The sequence below is a fragment of the Nycticebus coucang genome, chromosome 6, assembly GCF_027406575.1.
Source record: "Nycticebus coucang isolate mNycCou1 chromosome 6, mNycCou1.pri, whole genome shotgun sequence".
Lineage (NCBI taxonomy): Eukaryota > Metazoa > Chordata > Mammalia > Primates > Lorisidae > Nycticebus > Nycticebus coucang.
In genome coordinates, this window is record NC_069785.1 from 72,083,959 (window position 1) to 72,102,326 (window position 18,368).

Genomic DNA, 18,368 nt, shown 5'->3' on the forward strand with positions numbered 1-18,368 from the left:
AATACAAGTGTGTATACTAACCCACATACATGTACACATTTATATTTATTTCTGTGTCCATCTATATATACATTTAAAATTTTCTAATTTAAAAATTCATACTGGGCTGGGTGCAGTGGCTCATGCCTGTAATCTTAGCACTCTGTGAGACTGAGGCAGGTAGATTGCCTGAGCTCATGGGTTCGAGACCAGCCTGAGCAAGAGTGAGACTCCGTCTATAAAAAATAACCAGGCATTGTGCTAGGCACCTGTCATCCTACTCTGGAGGCTGAGGCAGGAGAATCGCTTGAGCCCAAGAGTTTGAGGTTGCTGTAAGCTGTGACACCACAGCACTCTACCGAGAATGACAAAGTGAGACTCTGTCTCCAAAAAAAAAAGTTCAGACTGATGCCTTTTACTTTTAACTCCAGTATAGCACCATGGGGATTATTCTGCTATTCCCCTTTTGCTTATTTGAATTTATTTCTCTCAGTAAGAAACCTGATCCTCTCATTATATATATTTATGTAGTAGTTTCAGAATTGCTAACCATACTCCTATTAGAAACAAACGTACCAAGTAGAATACGGTGTCTGTGTACAGTTCTTTTTATCTTTACTTCACAGTATCTAGCCAAAATGCTTTTTTCTGAAGTTAGTTAAGTTAGATCTTTCCTTTCATGTACCTTCGCTGTGTCATCAATTTGTACTGTAGTTAAATTCATTTCTTATAGTTTGCATTTTATCTTGGGTTTCCCTGATATCCTGGTTATTTATTTTGATTTATTTACAGTAAAATTTACTCTTTGTCTTATATAGTTCTCTGGGTTTTTGAAAAATGCATGGAGTCATATATCTGCCAGTAACAGTTCCATGACCCGCAAATTCCGTGCCACCACTTTATACTTGGTCTGTCTCCTCAACCCCATACCCTTGCAACCACTAATGTGTTTTCAATACTCCTTTACTAGCTATTTCCAGAATCTCCTCTAAACGGAATCATACAATATGTTTCCTCTTAGGTCTAGCTTTTTTCTCTTGGCAAAATACATGTTAATTTTGTACCTTTTTGTTGCTGAGTAGTATTTTATTTTATGTACCATAGTTAATCATTTATCTGTTGTGAAACATCTGGGTTGTTTCCAGTTTGGGTCAATTGTGAGTAAAGCTATAAAAACATTTATATAAAGGGTTTATGTGTGCGTGTACATATACATGTAATGTACATGGGTTTTTGTTTCTCTTGGGTAAATACCTGGGGATGAGATTATGGACTGTATTGTAGGTATATAGTTAACTTCACAAGAAACTGCCTAACTTTTTTGAGGGTATGTTCAATTTTACATTCTCACCGCTAGTATATGACAGTTCTTATTGCTCTGCAGCCTTGTTAGCACTTGGTATTATCAGTTTCTTTTTATGTTTTAGATATTCTAATGTATGAGTAGTAGTATCTCATGGTTTTAATTTTCATTTCCCTAATAAGTAATGATGTTGAGCACCTTTACTTTTTTTTTTTTTTTAAAGACAGAGTCTCACTCTGTCGCCCTGGGTAGAGTACTGTGGCGTCACAGCTCACAGCAACCTCCAGCTCTTGGGCTTAGGAGATTTTCTTGCCTCAGCCTCCTGAGTAGCTGGGACCACAGGGGCCCACCACAATGCCTAGCTATTTTTTGTTGCAGTTTGGCCAAGATTAGGTTCGAACCCGCCACCCTCAGTATATGGGGCCAGTGCCCTACTCGCTGAGCCACAGGCGCCGCCACTGAGCACCTTTACATATGTTACACATATACAGGGTGTCCATAAAGTTCATGTGCAATTTACAATGTGAAACCATTTTGAATTGCACATGAACTTTGTGGGCACCCTGTATTTTCAAATGGGTCACTGGTCTCTTATTTCTATTTTCTTCTTTTATGATCAATCAAATAGATAGAGTCTTTATAACATCTTCTTGATTGAATTAGTTACCATCAACTCTGACCATTTGTACTTTATAATAAAATAGACATTTCCATATATGAGTTTTGGTTATCTGTACTTATTACAGGGCAATGTAGGTATAGTTTTATAGAGCTGATAATTCCATTGTTGTCTAAAGCTAAATTGCTTTCTCGGAATCTAGTCAAACTTTGTGGCTGAAAAAATACGTAAGACAGGTTTAGCGCCAGGAAGACACTGGTTATGGCACCAGCCACATACACTGAAGCTGGTGGGTTCAAACCCAGCTTGGGCCAGCTAAGCAACAATGACAACTGCAACAACAACAACAACAACAACAAAAATAGCCAGGCATTGTGGCAGGCGCCTGTAGTCCCAGCTGCCTGGGAGGCTGACATAAGAGAATTGCTTAAGCCCAAGAGATTGAGGTTGCTGTGAGCTGTGACATCATGTCACTCTACCAAGGGTGACATAGTGAGACTCTGTCTCAAAAAAAAAAAGGTAAGACAAGGTACAGTGTAATAAGTTCTGCTAGTGCTAAAGATTGGCTTTGGGTTGACAGATGTCCCTTTAGAAAAAAAAATTTTGTTGTTGTTGAGACATGGTCTTGCTCTGTTGCCTAGGCTAGAGGACCATGGCTTCAGCCTAGCTCATAGCAGCCTCGAACTTCTGGGCTCAAGTGATCCTCTTGCCCCAGCCTCCCAAATAGCTGGTACTATTTTTCTTTTGTTGTTTTTCTTCCTCTCCTCTCCCCTCCCCTTTTCTTTTCTTTTATTTTTAAGTAGAGGCAATGTCTTACTTTGCTCACCTGGTCTCAAACTCCTGACCTCAAGCAATCCTCCCACCTTGGCCTCCCAAAGTGCTAACTAACCCTTTAACTATCAAATAAACAAACAAACTTGATACTTTCTTGGGATGTCTGTCTGTATATATGCAACCTTTGGTATGTTCTTACAACTAATCAGTTATTAAGTGAAAGAGACTAGAAGTGAATGTTTTTAAAGTTGGGCCTACATAAACATTTAAACTGATGGGTAAAAATAATTTAATGTATTGCTTCATTGAGCTAAATTAATAAGAGTATGTGAAACACTTAGCACTTCCTTGTGTTTCAGACCACTGTTGCATAACCTATAATCAATGACTAATTGAATTCTTAGCCTACATTTAGTTTTTATCAGAATGGAATAAGGACATACCTCTTTGAATCTTATATTTACTTTTGTAAAGACCTATAGTTAATCCATTAAAATGTGTACAGGGACACTAAGTTCTTTAATTACACTTTTCTGTTTGTTGTATAAGGCCCTTTTGAGAATTTAATATATTCCATAAAATAGTATGCTTAAATTGGGAAAATACTATGCATTAAAGCAGGGTTATCCAACCTGTAGCCTGTGGGCCCCGTGCTGATTTTGTGAGGACTGTTTTTGCTTAGTTTTTGCTTATCTGTGTTGTTGGATGTCACAGAAAGTATGCATGGACCTTTTCTTTGTTTGCTAGTCAACTTTCATTAGTGTTGGTATATTTAATGTGTGGCCCAAGACAACTTTTATTCTTGCTATGTGGGTATTAGACATCCCTGCCTTAAAGAGTGGTGTTCCTGTCACATCATTTCGGTAATTATGATTGATTGTGTTGATAATTCTAGCTTACTGAGTTATTTCCTATCTCAATGAGAGAAAACCAACTTAAGTAGTATTTCATTTACATACTCAGATTCTAAAAATAATGTTAGTATTAGAAGATGACTTTTTTTGCATTAAAATGAGCATGTAACTTTATTTTTTTTTTTTCTCTCATTTTATTACAATGAAGTTTAACAGTACAGAAATTCACATGACCTTGATGGGTCAGATTTCTTTAACCCTGCAACATGAGGAACTCTAAATACATTAAATATTGTTACACATTCAGACTTCCAATGTACAGGTACTTGGAAACAGTTACAGCCCTCACCAAGCTAGGTTGGGGACATGAAGTCCAATAGCATCTGAAATGCTGTGAAGGCATAACTTTACAAATAGCAATGTAAGCTTACAGAACTTGCCTTTATTAAGGTGGTATGTTCATGTAATTCCAGCGCCTTCACAATTTAACGAACCAAATTACTATACTTCACTTCTAAAAACCTAGATGAAACATGAAAAAGAAGCCATACAGTATAAATTGCAACTTCAGGAAAAGTTCCTGCTTTATTATTCCAAATAATTTTTCCCATGTAAAATAAATGTCCAATAGTTCCTGGTATGTGGGAAGATAATGTTTGTTAAAGTCACAATGAAGCCTTATTGACGGAAGCTTGGCTATATAAACAGCACAAGTTGAGAAAAGGTTTAATCTCCAAACCTATTAGACTGGATGAAGTAAGATCAGTAGCGGCCACCTTGCGACATTACAGGAGGTCTCATTCCCATCGGAGGTCGAGGCGGCCCACCTTGGTAAGGGGGTACCATTGGCGGTCCCTGCCCATATGGCGGCATAGCACCAGGAAGGTAACCTGGCATGCCTTGATGATGACCACCATACTGACCATGAGGTGGCATTGGTGGTCTCATTCCTTGTTGCTGTGGGATGCCTGGTTGTGGTGGCATCATACCTCCAATTGGTCCAACTGGAGGATTACCAATGGGGGCCTGTCCTGGTCGAGGAAGATTACGTTGATATTTAGGTAACTGTGCCCTTCTTTCTTCCAGTGATATATCCTCATCTGGATGGATCAACTTACTGGTTGCACTAGTTGTCGTTAGTGTAGCAGGCTTACTTGTTATTGAAGCTGCTGGTTTAGCTGCAGTACTATTTGTTGTACTAGTGGTTGAAGCTGTAGACTGCGTATAAGCAGGGAACGTAGGCTTTGGGGGTTCTGTAGTTGTTGCAGGGGTACTATTTAAAGGCTTGAAATCTGTACCAACAGGTCCTTGGACAGCTGCCTGAGCTTGTGCTGTGCTAGGAAACAGAGCTTTAGAAGATGCAGACAGACTTTCTGAATTGGATGAAGCTGTACTTGAGCTTGTTACAGGTGTCCCCATCTGTCCAGCACTAGGGAAAAGAGGCTTAGTAACAGGAGGCTGTGGCGCAGGTACGGTTGCTGTCGGTGCAGGTGGTCTATTAAGAATACCTGGCGCTGAAACAGCCTGCGCTTGGGTCATTGGAGGGATTCCAGGACGTGGAACAGGGGGAGGCATACCTGGTGGCATCCCAGGCATCAGAGGTGGTATTCCTGGTCCAGGTGGCATCATTCCACCCATTGGCATCATTATGTTTTCACAGCAAAATGACTGGGTGTATTTTCTCTGATGATGCAATCCAGGTGGCATGCCTGGCATAACTGGTGGCATTCCTGGCATCAGAGGAGGAACACCTGGCATCAATGGAGGTATGCCTGGAGGCATTCCTGGTGCTCCTGGAACTGGTGGCAGTCCTGGCTGCGCCATTGGGGGAATATAACCTTGCTGAGGTTGAACAGGCTGTGGTTGAAATGAAGTTGAGGCTGCAGAATCATCATCATCATACTCATCAGAATCATCTTGTTGCTTCTTTTTTTGACTTTCTTGTGTCTTCTGTTCAAGAAGTCGTCTTCTTTCATCCATGTCTTTCTCTGGAATACCTTCCATACCATATATTTCCAACTCTATGTCTGTTCTCCCAGGTATTGCATTTGGTACAGCATCTATTGTCTCTTTATGTACCTGCATGCAATGAATAGCTAAGCCAGGTCCTGTATACAATTTCTTATGACATATATGGCATTTAAAATGCTTTGCTTTTTGGTGCTGTATAAGGATCTTCTCATCATCAAAATCTCTATTACAATACCAGCACCATGGCTTCAGCTGCTTCTTCTTCTTGCGACCCATACCTGCGCTCTACCGACCAAGAAAAACTAGGAGAAAAACAAGGAAAAAGAGGAGAATATCGCTCACTTTTCCGACCCAAAGGCCACCACCGCGTCCCACAGGAACCAGACACAAAATCCATGTAACTTTAAATATTTTATTTGGTAGTGTGATTTTATCAACCCACTGTCGTTATGATGATGCCAGTTTGATTTAAACTAGCAAATTGTATATCAGATAGTGCAGAACTTTCTATGGTGACTGCTCTAGTCATTGTGTATAATTTATAATGTTCTCCTTTCACAGGCCTTATTTGTAAATGAGCTATAAGTAGACAAATAGCATTTTCCTAGCTTTGTTAAAAAAAACTATATATACATAGATTATAAATACATATTTTGTTACCTTCTTCCCTTTTCCTAAAAAGCAGGAAAAAATGTTGTGTTTTCTTTGCTTTTTAAGGACTTTTTAAGGACCTACTTCCTTATTTATAGAAGATTAGGAAGGTGAACTTTGTGACTTCAGTTGGATATGCTTTAGAACTTGAGACTAATAAAGTGATAGCTGCTAGCAATAGTGTGTGTGTGTGTGTGTGTGTGTGTATGTGTGTGTGTGTAACAGTTGACAGTATCAGTTTTATCTTTCAGTTTTGAAGTCAGCATTTCTGAAATTGGGGAACTGAGGAAAAATAAGAGTCTGATTTCTTATTTTTTTTTTAATTTTTTTATTAAATCATAACTGTATACAATGATATGATTATGGGGCATCATACACTCACTTCATAAACCATTTGACACATTTTTATCACAGTGGTTAACATAGCCTTTCCGGCGTTATCTCAGTTACTGTGCCAAAACATTTACATTCTACATTTACCAAGTTTCGCAAATACCCCTGTAATATGCACCACAGGTGTGATCCCACCGATTCCCCTCCCTCTACCCCCCCCTTTCCCACTTCCCCCTATTGTTAAGTTGTAGCTGGGTTATAGCTTTCATGTGAGAGTCCCAAATTAGTTTCATAGTAGGGCTGTGTACATTGGGTATTTTTTCTCCCATTCTTGGGATACTTTACTAAGAAGAATATGTTCCAGCTCCATCCATGTAAACATGAAAGAGGTAAAGTCTCCATCTTTCTTTAAGGCTGCATAGTATTCCATGGTATACATATACCACAATTTATTAATCCATTCGTGGATCGATGGGCACTTGGGCTTTTTCCATGACTTAGCTATTATGAATTGGGCTGCAATAAACATTCTGGTACAAATATCTTTGTTATGTTGTGATTTTTGGTCTTCTGGGTATATGCCCAGCAGAGGAATTACAGGATTGAATGGCAGATCTATTTTTAGATCTCTGAGTGTTCTCCATATATCTTTCCAAAAGGAATGTATTAATTTGCATTCCCACCAGCAGTGCAGAAGTGTTCCCTTTTCTCCGCATCCACGCCAACATCTCTGGTCTTGAGATTTTGTGATATAGGCTAGTCTCACTGGAGTTAGATGATATCTCAAAGTAGTTTTGATTTGCATTTCTCTGATGATTAAAGATGATGAGCATTTTTTCATATGTCTGAAGGCCGTGCGCCTGTCTTCTTCAGAGAAGTTTCTCTTCAAATCCCTTGCCCAGCCTGCGATGGGATCCCTTGTTTTTTTCTTGCTGATGCGTTTGAGTTCTCTGTGGATTCTGGTTATTAAACCTTTGTCAGAGTTATACCCTGCAAATATCTTCTCCCATTCTGAGGGCTGTCTGCTTGCTCTGCTTACTGTGTTCTTAGCTGTGCAGAAGCTTTTTAGTTTGATCAAGTCCCAGTAGTGTATTTTTGAAGCTGCTTCAATTGCCCGGGGGGTTCTCCTCATGAAATACTCACCCAGACCAATTTCTTCAAGGGTTTTCCCTGCATTCTCCTCTAGTATTTTTATAGTTTCATGTCTTAAGTTTAAATCTTTAATCCAATGAGAGTCTATCTTAGTTAATGGTGAAAGGTGTGGGTCCAATTTCAGTCTTCTGCAGGTTGCCAGCCAGTTCACCCAGCACCATTTGTTAAATAGGGAATCTTTTCCCCACTGAATGTTTTTAATTGGCTTGTCAAAAATCAAATAGCGGTAAGTAGCTGGATTCATCTCTTGGTTCTCTATTCTATTCCAGATATCTACTTCTCTGTTTTTGTGCCAATACCATGCTGTTTTGATCACTATCGATTTGTAGTAAAGTCTGAGGTCTGGTAGTGTGATTCCTCCTGTTTTGTTTTTATTTCTGAGTAATGTCTTGGCTATTCGAGGTTTTTTCTGATTCCATATAAAACGAAGTAATGTTTTTTCAAGATCTTTAAAATATGACAGTGGAGCTTTAATAGGGAGTGCGTTGAAATTATATATTGCTTTGGGTAGTATGGACATTTTGATAATGTTGATTCTTCCTAGCCATGAGCATGGTATGTTTTTCCATTTGTTAACATTTTCAGCTATTTCTTTTCTTAGAGTTTCATAGTTCTCTTTATAGAGATCTTTCACGTCTTTTGTTAGGTAAATTCCCAAATATTTCATCTTCTTTGGCACTACTGTGAATGGGATAGAGTCCTTAACTGCTTTTTCAATTTGACTGTTGTTGGTGTATATAAAGGCTACCGATTTATGAATGTTGATTTTGTAACCTGAGACGCTGCTGTATTCCTTGATCACTTCTAGGAGTTTTGTAGTAGAGTCCCTAGTGTTTTCCAGATAACACAATCATATCATCTGCGAAGAGCGAGAGTTTGATCTCTTCTGACCCTATATGGATACCCTTGATCGCCTTTTCTTCCCTAATTGCGGTGGCTAAAACTTCCATTACAATGTTGAAAAGCAATGGAGACAATGGGCAGCCTTGTCTGGTTCCTGATCTGAGTGGAAATGATTCCAATTTAACTCCATTCAATATGATATTGGCTGTGGGTTTGCTGTAGATAGCCTCTATCAGTTTAAGAAAAGTCCCTTCTAGGCCAATTTTCTTGAGTGTTCTGATCATGAAGGGATGCTGGATATTATCAAAAGCTTTTTCTGCATCAATTGAGAGAATCATATGGTCTTTGTTTTTTAATTTGTTTATGTGCTGAATTACATTTATAGATTTACGTATATTGAACCAGCCTTGAGACCCTGGGATAAAACCAACTTGGTCATGATGTATAATTTGTTTGATGTGTTGTTGGATTCTGTTTGTTAGGATCTTGTTGACTATTTTTGCATCTATATTCATTAGTGATATTGGTCTATAATTTTCTTTTCTTGTTGGGTCTTTTCCTGGTTTGGGGATCAGGGTGATATTTGCTTCATAGAACGTGTTGGGTAGTCTTCCTTCTTTTTCTACATTTTGGAACAGGTTGAGTAATATAGGTACTAATTCCTCTTTAAAGGTTTGGTAGAATTCTGACGTGAAACCATCTGGTCCCGGGCTTTTCTTTTTAGGGAGGTTTTGTATAGTTGATGCTATTTCTGAACTTGATATGAGGTCTGTTCAACATTTCCACTTGATTCTGGTTAAGTCTTGGAAGGTGGCGTGCTTCCAAGTATCGGTCTATTTCCTTCAGATTTTCATATTTCTGAGAATAAAGTTTCTTGTAATATTCATTAAGGATTTTTTGGATTTCTGATGAGTCTGTGGTTATTTCGTCTTTGTTGTTTCTGATTGATGATATTAGAGATTTTACTCTTTTTTTCCTGATTAGGTTGGCCAGAGGTTTATCTATTTTATTGACCTTTTCAAAAAACCAGCTTTTTGATTTATTGATCTGTTGTATTATTCTTTTGTTTTCAATTTCATTTAATTCTGCTCTAATTTTGGTTATTTCTTTTCTTCTACTGGGTTTGGGGTTGGAATGTTCTTCCTTTTCCAGTTGCGTGAGATGTCCCATTAAGTTGTTAACTTCCTCTCTTTCCGTTCTCTTGAGGAAGGCTTGCAGTGCTATAAATTTCCCTCTTAGAACTGCCTTTGCAGTGTCCCAGAGGTTCTGATAGCTTGTGTCTTCATTGTCATTTTGTTCCAAAAAATTGGTGATTTCTTTCTTAATCTCATCTCTGACCCAGCTATCATTCAGCATAAGGTTATTTAACTTCCATGTTTTTGTATGGGTATGCAGATTCCTGTTGTTACTCAATTCAAGTTTTATTCCATGATGGTCCGAGAAGATGCATGGAATAATTTCTATTCCTTTAAATTTACTGAGGTTAGACTTGTGACCTAAAATGTGATCAATTTTGGAGTAAGTTCCGTGGGCTGATGAGAAGTATGTGTATTCAGTTTTGTTGGGATGAAATGTTCTGTAGATGTCTGCTAAATCTAAATATTGGATGGTTAGGTTTAAATCTAAGATTTCTTTGCTCAGCTTCTTTCTGGAGGATCGATCCAACACTGCCAAGGGAGTGTTGAAATCTCCAACGATTATGGAGCTGGAGGAAATCAAGTTACTCATGTCTGTTAGAGTTTCTCTTATAAATTGAGGTGCATTCTGGTTGGGTGCATAGATATTAATAATTGAGATCTCGTCATATTGAGTATTACCCTTAACAAATATGAAGTGACCATTCTTGTCCTTCCTTACTTTTGATGGTTTAAAGCCTACTGTATCTGCAAATAAAATTGCAACACCTGCTTTTTTCTGATTACCATTTGCCTGAAATATGGATGACCATCCTTTCACCCTGAGTCTGTATTTGTCTTTTAAGTTGAGATGTGACTCTTGTATGCAACAAATATCTGGCTTGAGTTTTTGTATCCAGTCAGCTAACCTATGCCTCTTTAGAGGACAGTTTAAGCCATTCACATTGATGGAGAGTAAGGATAAGTCTGGTGGAATTTTGGGTATCGAGTTTTTCAAAGGTCCAGTGGACATTTTTAATCCTTTCGCCAGTGTGGAAGTTGGAGTTTGATCCGAAGTTTCTGAGTGAGTTTACTTTTGTGGTATAGGATTGGGTTGGTCATTGTGGAGGATAGGTCTGAGAACATCCTGAAGAGCTGGTTTACTTATGGCAAATTTTTTCAACATATGAATGTCATTGAAGTATTTAATTTCTCCATCATAGATGAAACTCAGTTTAGCTGGATACAAGATCCTGGGTTGAAAGTTTTTTTGCTTTAGGAGATTAAAAGTTGATGACCAGCCTCTTCTTGCTTGAAAAGTTTCAGCAGAGAGATCTGCAGTTATTCTAATATTCTTACCTTTGTACGTTATAGTTTTCTTTCGCCGGGCTGCTTTGAGAATCTTCTCTTTCATGTTAACTTTAGTGAAGCTAATTATGATATGTCTGGGAGATGGCTTATTGGGGTTGAATCGTGCTGGGGTTCTGAAGCTGTCTGCTATCTGAATTTCAGATTCTCTAGGCATGTCTGGAAAATTTTCTTTCATAATTTCATGTAGAAGGGCCTCTGTGTCCTTGGCAGCCACTTCATCATTCTCCGAAATTCCTATAACCCTTATGTTGTTTTTTTTTGAATTATCTGAGAGCTCTCTGAGTGAGTGATCCGTTTTTGCTCTCCATTTCTCTTCCTCTTTGAGAGATTGGGAGCGTTCGAAGACTTTATCTTCAATGTCAGAAATGCTTTCTTCTGCTTGCTCCATTCTGTTACTGAGGGATTCTACTGTATTTTTCATATCTTTGAGGGCTGTAAGTTCTTGTTTCAGTGTGTCTAAGTCTTTGGTGGTTTTGTCTTTAAATTCGTTAAATTCTTGAGACAATTTTTGAATTTCTCCTCGAATTCCTAATTCCATTTTATTAATCTTGTCTGCAAACCAAATTCTGAATTCGACTTCTGACATCTCAGCCAGTTGTTTATGAATGGGATCTTCAATCACATCTGCCGTATCTTTTCTTGGGGGGGTTGATCTATTCTGGTTATTCATGTTACCAGAGTTTTTCCGCTGATTCCGCCCCATGGTTTACTCCCTTTGGTTTTTCCCTGGGGTTTTATCGAGGGCCCGTACAGTGTTGTGGCCTTAGAAACTGGGGCCCTGTCTGGTGTGGTGGAGCAAAGTGGTTCTGTCTTGTTTTCAGCTGGTTTCTGTTCGATCCTATTGCAACTTCTACTCTGGCTTGAAGTCTCAGCTGTGTGGAAAAATCAGCAATTAAGTCACCCCGCCTGCCCACCTCTGGCCCCAGTTGGAAAAGGAGAATCAAACCTTCCTACAATTGCACACCCAGGGCACCGCCTGAAGAGTCCTCAGTCTATTAGCCCAGTTCAAAAGGTCCAAATCAACTGTCTCAATCGGCACTTGTCTCGGGTGGAAGGGTTCAAGAGGTCTCTGGGAACTGGATCACAGGGGCCTGGTGACTCCTCTGACACGGCTCACCCCAGTGCAGCGTGTAGTCAGGAGGAGCCACCCAGCAAACAGAGCAGTCTGGGAAGGTTGACGTCTCCTTCCCCACTTTGTCCCTCCATCGGACCCAGTCACTGGTATCTCTGCAGATGGCTAACCCAGTTGCCTGCAGTGAACAGACACTCCAGGGGTTTGCACCTGCCTGAATCGCAAGGAAGTCTGCCAGGCCCCCGCAGACTGCCGCTATCTAGCAGGAGGAGATGGGGCCTGACATCTTTGAGTGTTTGATGCAGGTGATGGGAAGGAGGTGTTCACTCAGGCTTAGCCCCGTCCCTGATGCATGCTGCTAACAGAACAGAACAGAACAGACAACTTTGTGGGGTACTGTCTCTGTTCTTGTCGTTGCCTACAGGAGACGGGCTGTTTTGAGTTCAAACGTCTTTGCTGCTGGAGAGTTGCGTCTGAATACCTCTCTGGGTCGGCCCCGCCCTGGAGGCTTCCGGGTTTGTGAGCCACCGGCGGAGACAGGGGGTGTGGCCTCAGAATATCCAAAAATGAGCGTTCTGCCGTTAAAGAAAAAACGGCTGTTGATCTACCTCCAGGGAACTGCTGCTCTGGTGTGGGCACTCAGGCGACCCTTTTCTCCTCTGTCCCGCGCCCCAGAGTCAGCACTGAGCGGCCGCAGTTTGTGCTGGGTCCACACCCCTTAAGAGATCCCCCAAGAATCAGAACTCTTGGGGGATGGGCCCCCAGACCCCGATTGGGAGTGGGGCAGGGGGAAGCTAGAGTTTCATTCAGTTTCACGCAATACTACGGTCGGGGGAGGGCTCCTGCTCTGCACCGCAGGGAAGTGCCGCCAAGGCTTGATTTCCCCTCAGCAGAGTGCCCTCTCCTCGCTCACGTGTCCCAGAGTCAGCGCTGACCTGATGCAGCTCAGGCACTGTGCACTCCCCTCGAGAAATCACCCAAGGAGCCGAACTCCTGGGGGATAGGCCCTCAGACCCCGAGTGAGAGTAGGGGTTCTCAGTTCTCAGCGGGGAGGCCAGAGTCTGATTCAGTCTTGGGCCCAAGAGTCTGATTTCTTTTGAGTAGTTGTTTTTTGGTCGACTCTGACTCAGGCACTTTGTTTTCCATATTATTTTCTTTAGTACAATTAGCCTACAAGGTAAGTCTGATTATCCACATCTTACAAATAAAGAAAATTAATCAAGTTAACAGCTAATAGTGGCAAAGTTAGGATTTTGTTGTTGTTGTTGTTGTTGAGATAGAATCTCACTATGTCACCCTTGGTAGAGTGCCATGGTGTCACAGATCACAGCAACCCCAAACTCTTGGGCTCAAGTGATTTTCTTGCCTCGGCCTCCCAAGTAGCTCACACTAAAGGCTCCCATCAGAATGCCTGGCTATTTTTTCTGTTGTAGTTGTCATTATTGTTGAGCAGGCCCGGGCTGAGTTCGAACCCACCAGCTTTGGTGTAGGTGGCCAGTGCCCTAACCACTGAGCTACGGGCGCTGAGCCCAGAGTTAGGATTTTAACTTTGTCTTCTAACCTACAAGTCTATGCTTTTATCTACTATACTATATTACCTCTCCTAAGAAAAGTAATGAAAATTATTAGAAAATCTCTCTAAACTTTTAAGCCTCTGGGAGGGAAAATAATAATTAGACAAGACTGAGATTATCTCAACCTCATATAGCGTTTTTATCAACCTTAAAGGTCGTTACTTTTGGAAAAGCTATTTTATGTGTGTTAGACAAGGGAACCACCAGCATAATACTCATTAATGCTAATTATGTAGCTAATTCTCAATTTGATATCTCAGAAAAGATTTTTTTTAATGACATTAGTGATAACTGATAGTCTTCTTGAAAATAAAAATCATCTATGAATCAAATAATATACATGTCTGTGTTGCTGTTAACAGTAAAAATACTCATTTCAAAAATTCAACACTACATGTGTACCTTATGATTAAACTCATAAAAATGATACTTAGTATAATATTTGCCAAGCAAACTATTATATATCTGCAAATAATGCTTTAAACTGTTTTGTCAATAAACTTGTTTTATGGTAGAACAATAAATTCTATTTGCACAGTAATTAAATTGTCTTTATTATTATGATATTTTACCCTGTAGTAATGTTATATTGTCAAGATTAATGACTTTATTTAGAATTGTCAATAGTAACAGTTTTTTTTAACAGCTTTGTTATATTAGCAACATTATTGTACATTTAACACAAATTTACCTATAGGCCAGTCATTAGTTCTTCAGTACTTAATTCTAGTATTTTAGTATTTTCAAATCAAATATAGAATATATTCAAGCATATGATTGATGCAGGAAAGTAGATTCCAAACTGGAGTCCAGCCTGAAGGCCAAGTGGGTTCTTGCCTTTACGCAGGAAAGAATTCAAGAGCAAGCTGACAGAGTAAGGGAAAAACAAGTTTATTAAGGTAAGAAAAGAAAAAAAAGAAAGGCACCGTGCCTCATTGAGCAGGAGCTCTCAGAGCAACAGAGAGTAACACTATGAAAGTTTCTGGGGTCTTATTTTATACCTTCTATTTAATTTTATGTTGAGGAAGGGTTATTTATAAAGTTTCTAGGAAAGGGGTGGAGAGTTCCTGGAACTGTGGGTCCCTCCTCTTTTTTTTTTTTTTTTTTTTTTTTTGTAGAGACAGAGTCTCACTGTACCGCCCTCGGTAGAGTGCCGTGGCGTCACACGGCTCACAGCAACCTCTAACTCTTGGGCTTATGCGATTCTCTTGCCTCAGCCTCCCGAGCAGCTGGGACTACAGGCGCCCGCCACAACGCCCGGCTATTTTTTTTTTGCAGTTTTGGCCGGGGCTGGGTTTGAACCCGCCACTCTCGGCATATGGGGCCGGCGCCCTACTCACTGAACCACAGGCGCCGCCCAAGGGTCCCTCCTCTTTTTAACTGGGAGTTGCCATGGCATTTATAAACTGTCATGGCATTGATGGGAGTTTTTTTAGTATGCTAATATATTAAAAGCAGGGTATAATGAGATGTGAGGATAATCTAATGTCATGTTTCATGGCCATCTTGGTTCTAGCTGGTTTGGGCCGGTTTCTCCACTGCCTCCTGTTTTATTAGACACGTTGGTTCTGGTTTTATGACTCCTTATTGAGTAAGGTCAGTTCTGTATCACATGAGGAAATTGTATGGAAAATTGTATACTGTATGAGCAGTCAAACCGCAGACTCTTTGTTTAAAAAGTGATAAATGTTAGTTGACACCTGGTAAGGAAAAAGTCCAGTAATTCAGTATTTCTTTTGTAATATTCCAGGTTAACAGTACTAAGTTGGATAATATAAAAGCATTATCTGAGTCTGTCTATGTATAGATTTCAGGTTTGCAGGTTGATCAGCAGGGGTAAAAAGTTGCAATGGAAAGCACAGCTTTAGTAGTCAGAAGAATTGAGTCTAATGCTGGTGCAGCCAGAACTGGTTATGTAACTTTGAACAAGGCATTAAACTTCAGATCTTAAATTTTTTTTAATCTATAAATAAGTACTTGGGCTATGTTTTTCAAGATTTTTTTTTCAAGCTCTATGATTTTTTTGTTTCCATTTTAAAAATTGTGTTAAAAAATATAAAAGACACATACATAAAATTTACCATCTTAACCATTCAGTACACAGTACACAGTACTTAACCACAGTTCAGTACACTTCAATACATTCGTCAGGCTGTACATCTATCTATAATACTCTTTTCATCTTGCAAAACTAACCCATTATTCAGTAACTCCCCATTTCCCTCCCCTCCTCCTAGCTCCTGGAAACCACCATTCTACTGTATGTCTTTATGATTTTAACTACTCTAAGTACTTCATACAAGTGGGATCATTAAGTCATACAGTATTTCTTTTTGCAACTAGCTTATTTCATTAGTAAAATGCCCCCGAGCTTTATCCATCTTGTGGCATATAGCAGAATTTTTTTCTTTTTAGGGCTAAATAATATCACATGTTGCTTATCCATGCATCTGTTGATGGATATTTGGGTTCCAACCACATTTTAGCTGTTATAAATATTGCTATGAATGTGTATGTACAAACATCTCTTCAAAGTCCAATCCTGTTTTCAGTTCTTTGGACTTCTCAATTCTATTGAGAAGTAGAATTGTTGGGTCATATGTTAACTCTAGTTTCAATTTTTTTTTTTTATTATTGTTGGGGATTCATTGAGGGTACACAGAACTAGGTTACATTGATTGCTTTTGTTAGATAAGGACCCTCTATATTTGTGTCCTGCCCCCCAAAAGGTGAACCACACCCCTTAATCCCCCACCCCTCTCCATCTTTCCCTTTCTCAGCTCTCTCCATTTCCCACCCCCCTCTGTGTAGTAGGACCTTAATTTTCCTCATATCAGAATTGGGTGCATAGGATTCTTATTTCTCCATTTTTGTGATGCTTTACTAAGAATAATGTGTTCCACGTCCATCCAGGTTAATACAAAGGATGTAAAGTCTCCATATTTTTTAGTGGCTGAATAGTATTCCATGGTATACATACACCACAGTTCGTTATCCATGCCTGGGTTGGTGGGCATTTAGGCTGTTTCCACATTTTGGCGATTGTAAATTGAGCTGCAATAAAAAGTCTAGTGAAAGTGTCCCTGTGGTAAAAGGATTTTTTTCTTCTGGGTAAATACCCAGCAATGGGATTGCAGGATCAAATGGGAGGTCTAGCTTGAGTTCTTTGAGGGTTCTCCATACTTTCTTCCACAAAGGTTTTATTAGTTTGCAGTCCCACCAGCAGTATAAAAGTATTCCCTTCTCTCCACATCCATGCCAGAATCTGTAGTTTTGAGATTTTGTGATGTAGGCCATTCTCACTGGGGTTAGATGATATCTCAGGGTGGTTTTGATTTGCATTTCTCTAATAATTAGGGACGATGAGCATTTTTTCATGTTTGCTAGCCATTCATCTGTCTTCTTTAGAGAAAGTTCTATTCATCTCCCTTGCCCAGTGATCTAAGGTAATGTTAACTCTTTTTATGTTTATTAATTTGGGTTCTCTGTATATCCCAGTTATCAAGCTTTTGTCTGATTCATAACATGCAAATATCCTTTCCCAATTTGTAGGTTGCCTGTTTGCATTGGTCGTTGTTGTCTTGGCTGTACAGACACTTTTCAGCTTAATTAAGTTCGATATGTTTATTTTTAATTATTGTTGCAATTGCCATGGAAGTTGTCTTCATAGAATCTTTCCCCGGGTTGATATCTTGATATCTTCAAGTGTTTTCTTTGAGGATTTTTATTGTCTCATGCCTTGGATTTAAATCTTTTATCCATCTTGAATCAATTTTTGTGAGTGGAGAAAGGCGTGGGTCCAGTTTCAGTCTTCTACGTGTGGATACTGTTTTCCACAGCAGCTGTACCATTTTACATTCCCATCAACATTCACAAAGGTTCTAATTTCTTTATATTCTGTCTAACACTTGGTATTTTCTTTGTTTTATAGTAGCCTTAATGGATATGAAGTAGCATCTCATTGTAATTTTGACCTACATTTTGTAATGGTTAGTGATATTGGTTATCTTTTCATGTGCTTCTTTGCCACTTGTATATCTTCTCCAGAGAAATGCCTGTTCAATTCATTTGCACATTTTTGAATTGGGTTTTTTTATTGTTGAGTTTAGGAGTTCTTACTCTGGATATTAAATCCCTTGTCAGATATATAATTTGCAGATAATTTTCTCCCACTCTGTAGGTTGCCTTTTTCCTATGTCGATATAGTCTTTCAGTGGACATTTAAAAATTTTTCCTGAAGTCTGGTTTATCTATTTTTTCTTTTGTTTTCTGTGCCTTTGAAATATACAAGAAATCATTACCAAAGCCAATGTTGTTAAGTTTTTGCCCTATGTTTTCTTCTTAATTTTATAGTTTAAGGTCTTACATTTAATTTTAATTCTGATTTATTTGTACATGGTGTTAAGTAAGGGTCCAACTTGTCCTCCTTCTCTTCCTCCTCCTTCTTCCTTTTTGTTTTTTTTTTGTATGTGGATATCCAATTTTCATAGCACCATTTGTTAAAAAAGGGTGTCCTTTCCCTACTGAGTGTTAAACATGTGCACCTACAGACAAGACCAGAGAATGGAGAGGTTCGAGCCAGGTTTAATGAAAGGGAGAGAGACCTGCCTGAACAGATGGCATCTGCACTGCGGGTAGTTGGAGTCCTGTTTTTATATGGGGCCATAGGAGAGTGGAAAAATTCCACTGTCAGCTGGAGGATTTTGGTGGACTAATAAGGTCTTTTGGAGCAAAGTTTTGGAATAGGGCTATCTAGG

The 18,368-nt window shown here is 39.4% G+C and overlaps 2 protein-coding genes across 8 annotated transcripts in view; one reads left to right on the forward strand and one right to left on the reverse strand.

Annotated features, from left to right (window-relative positions):
- GLCE (glucuronic acid epimerase) overlaps nucleotides 1-18,368 on the forward strand; it is a 159,817-nt gene that overhangs the window by 78,218 nt on the left and 63,231 nt on the right. The window contains exon 1 of one of the 7 annotated variants that reach the window (XM_053593365.1): nucleotides 1,113-1,136. The exons of the other annotated variants lie outside the window; for them this stretch is intronic. The gene's annotated coding sequence lies outside the window, so the exon portion shown is untranslated. Of the gene's footprint in view, nucleotides 1-1,112; nucleotides 1,137-18,368 lie in introns of those variants that run through there. 7 annotated transcript variants of the gene reach the window in all.
- On the reverse strand, nucleotides 4,085-5,888 carry LOC128587335 (BUB3-interacting and GLEBS motif-containing protein ZNF207-like). Its single transcript, XM_053593366.1, has one exon. The coding sequence runs from the start codon at nucleotides 5,774-5,776 to the stop codon at nucleotides 4,292-4,294; it is 1,485 nt and encodes a 494-aa protein (XP_053449341.1). The 5' UTR covers nucleotides 5,777-5,888; the 3' UTR covers nucleotides 4,085-4,291.

Bases quoted from the DNA above. Each gene is read 5' to 3' on its own strand.
- LOC128587335 (XM_053593366.1), bottom strand. From the start codon at position 5,776: ATGGGTCGCAAGAAGAAGAAGCAGCTGAAGCCATGGTGCTGGTATTGT.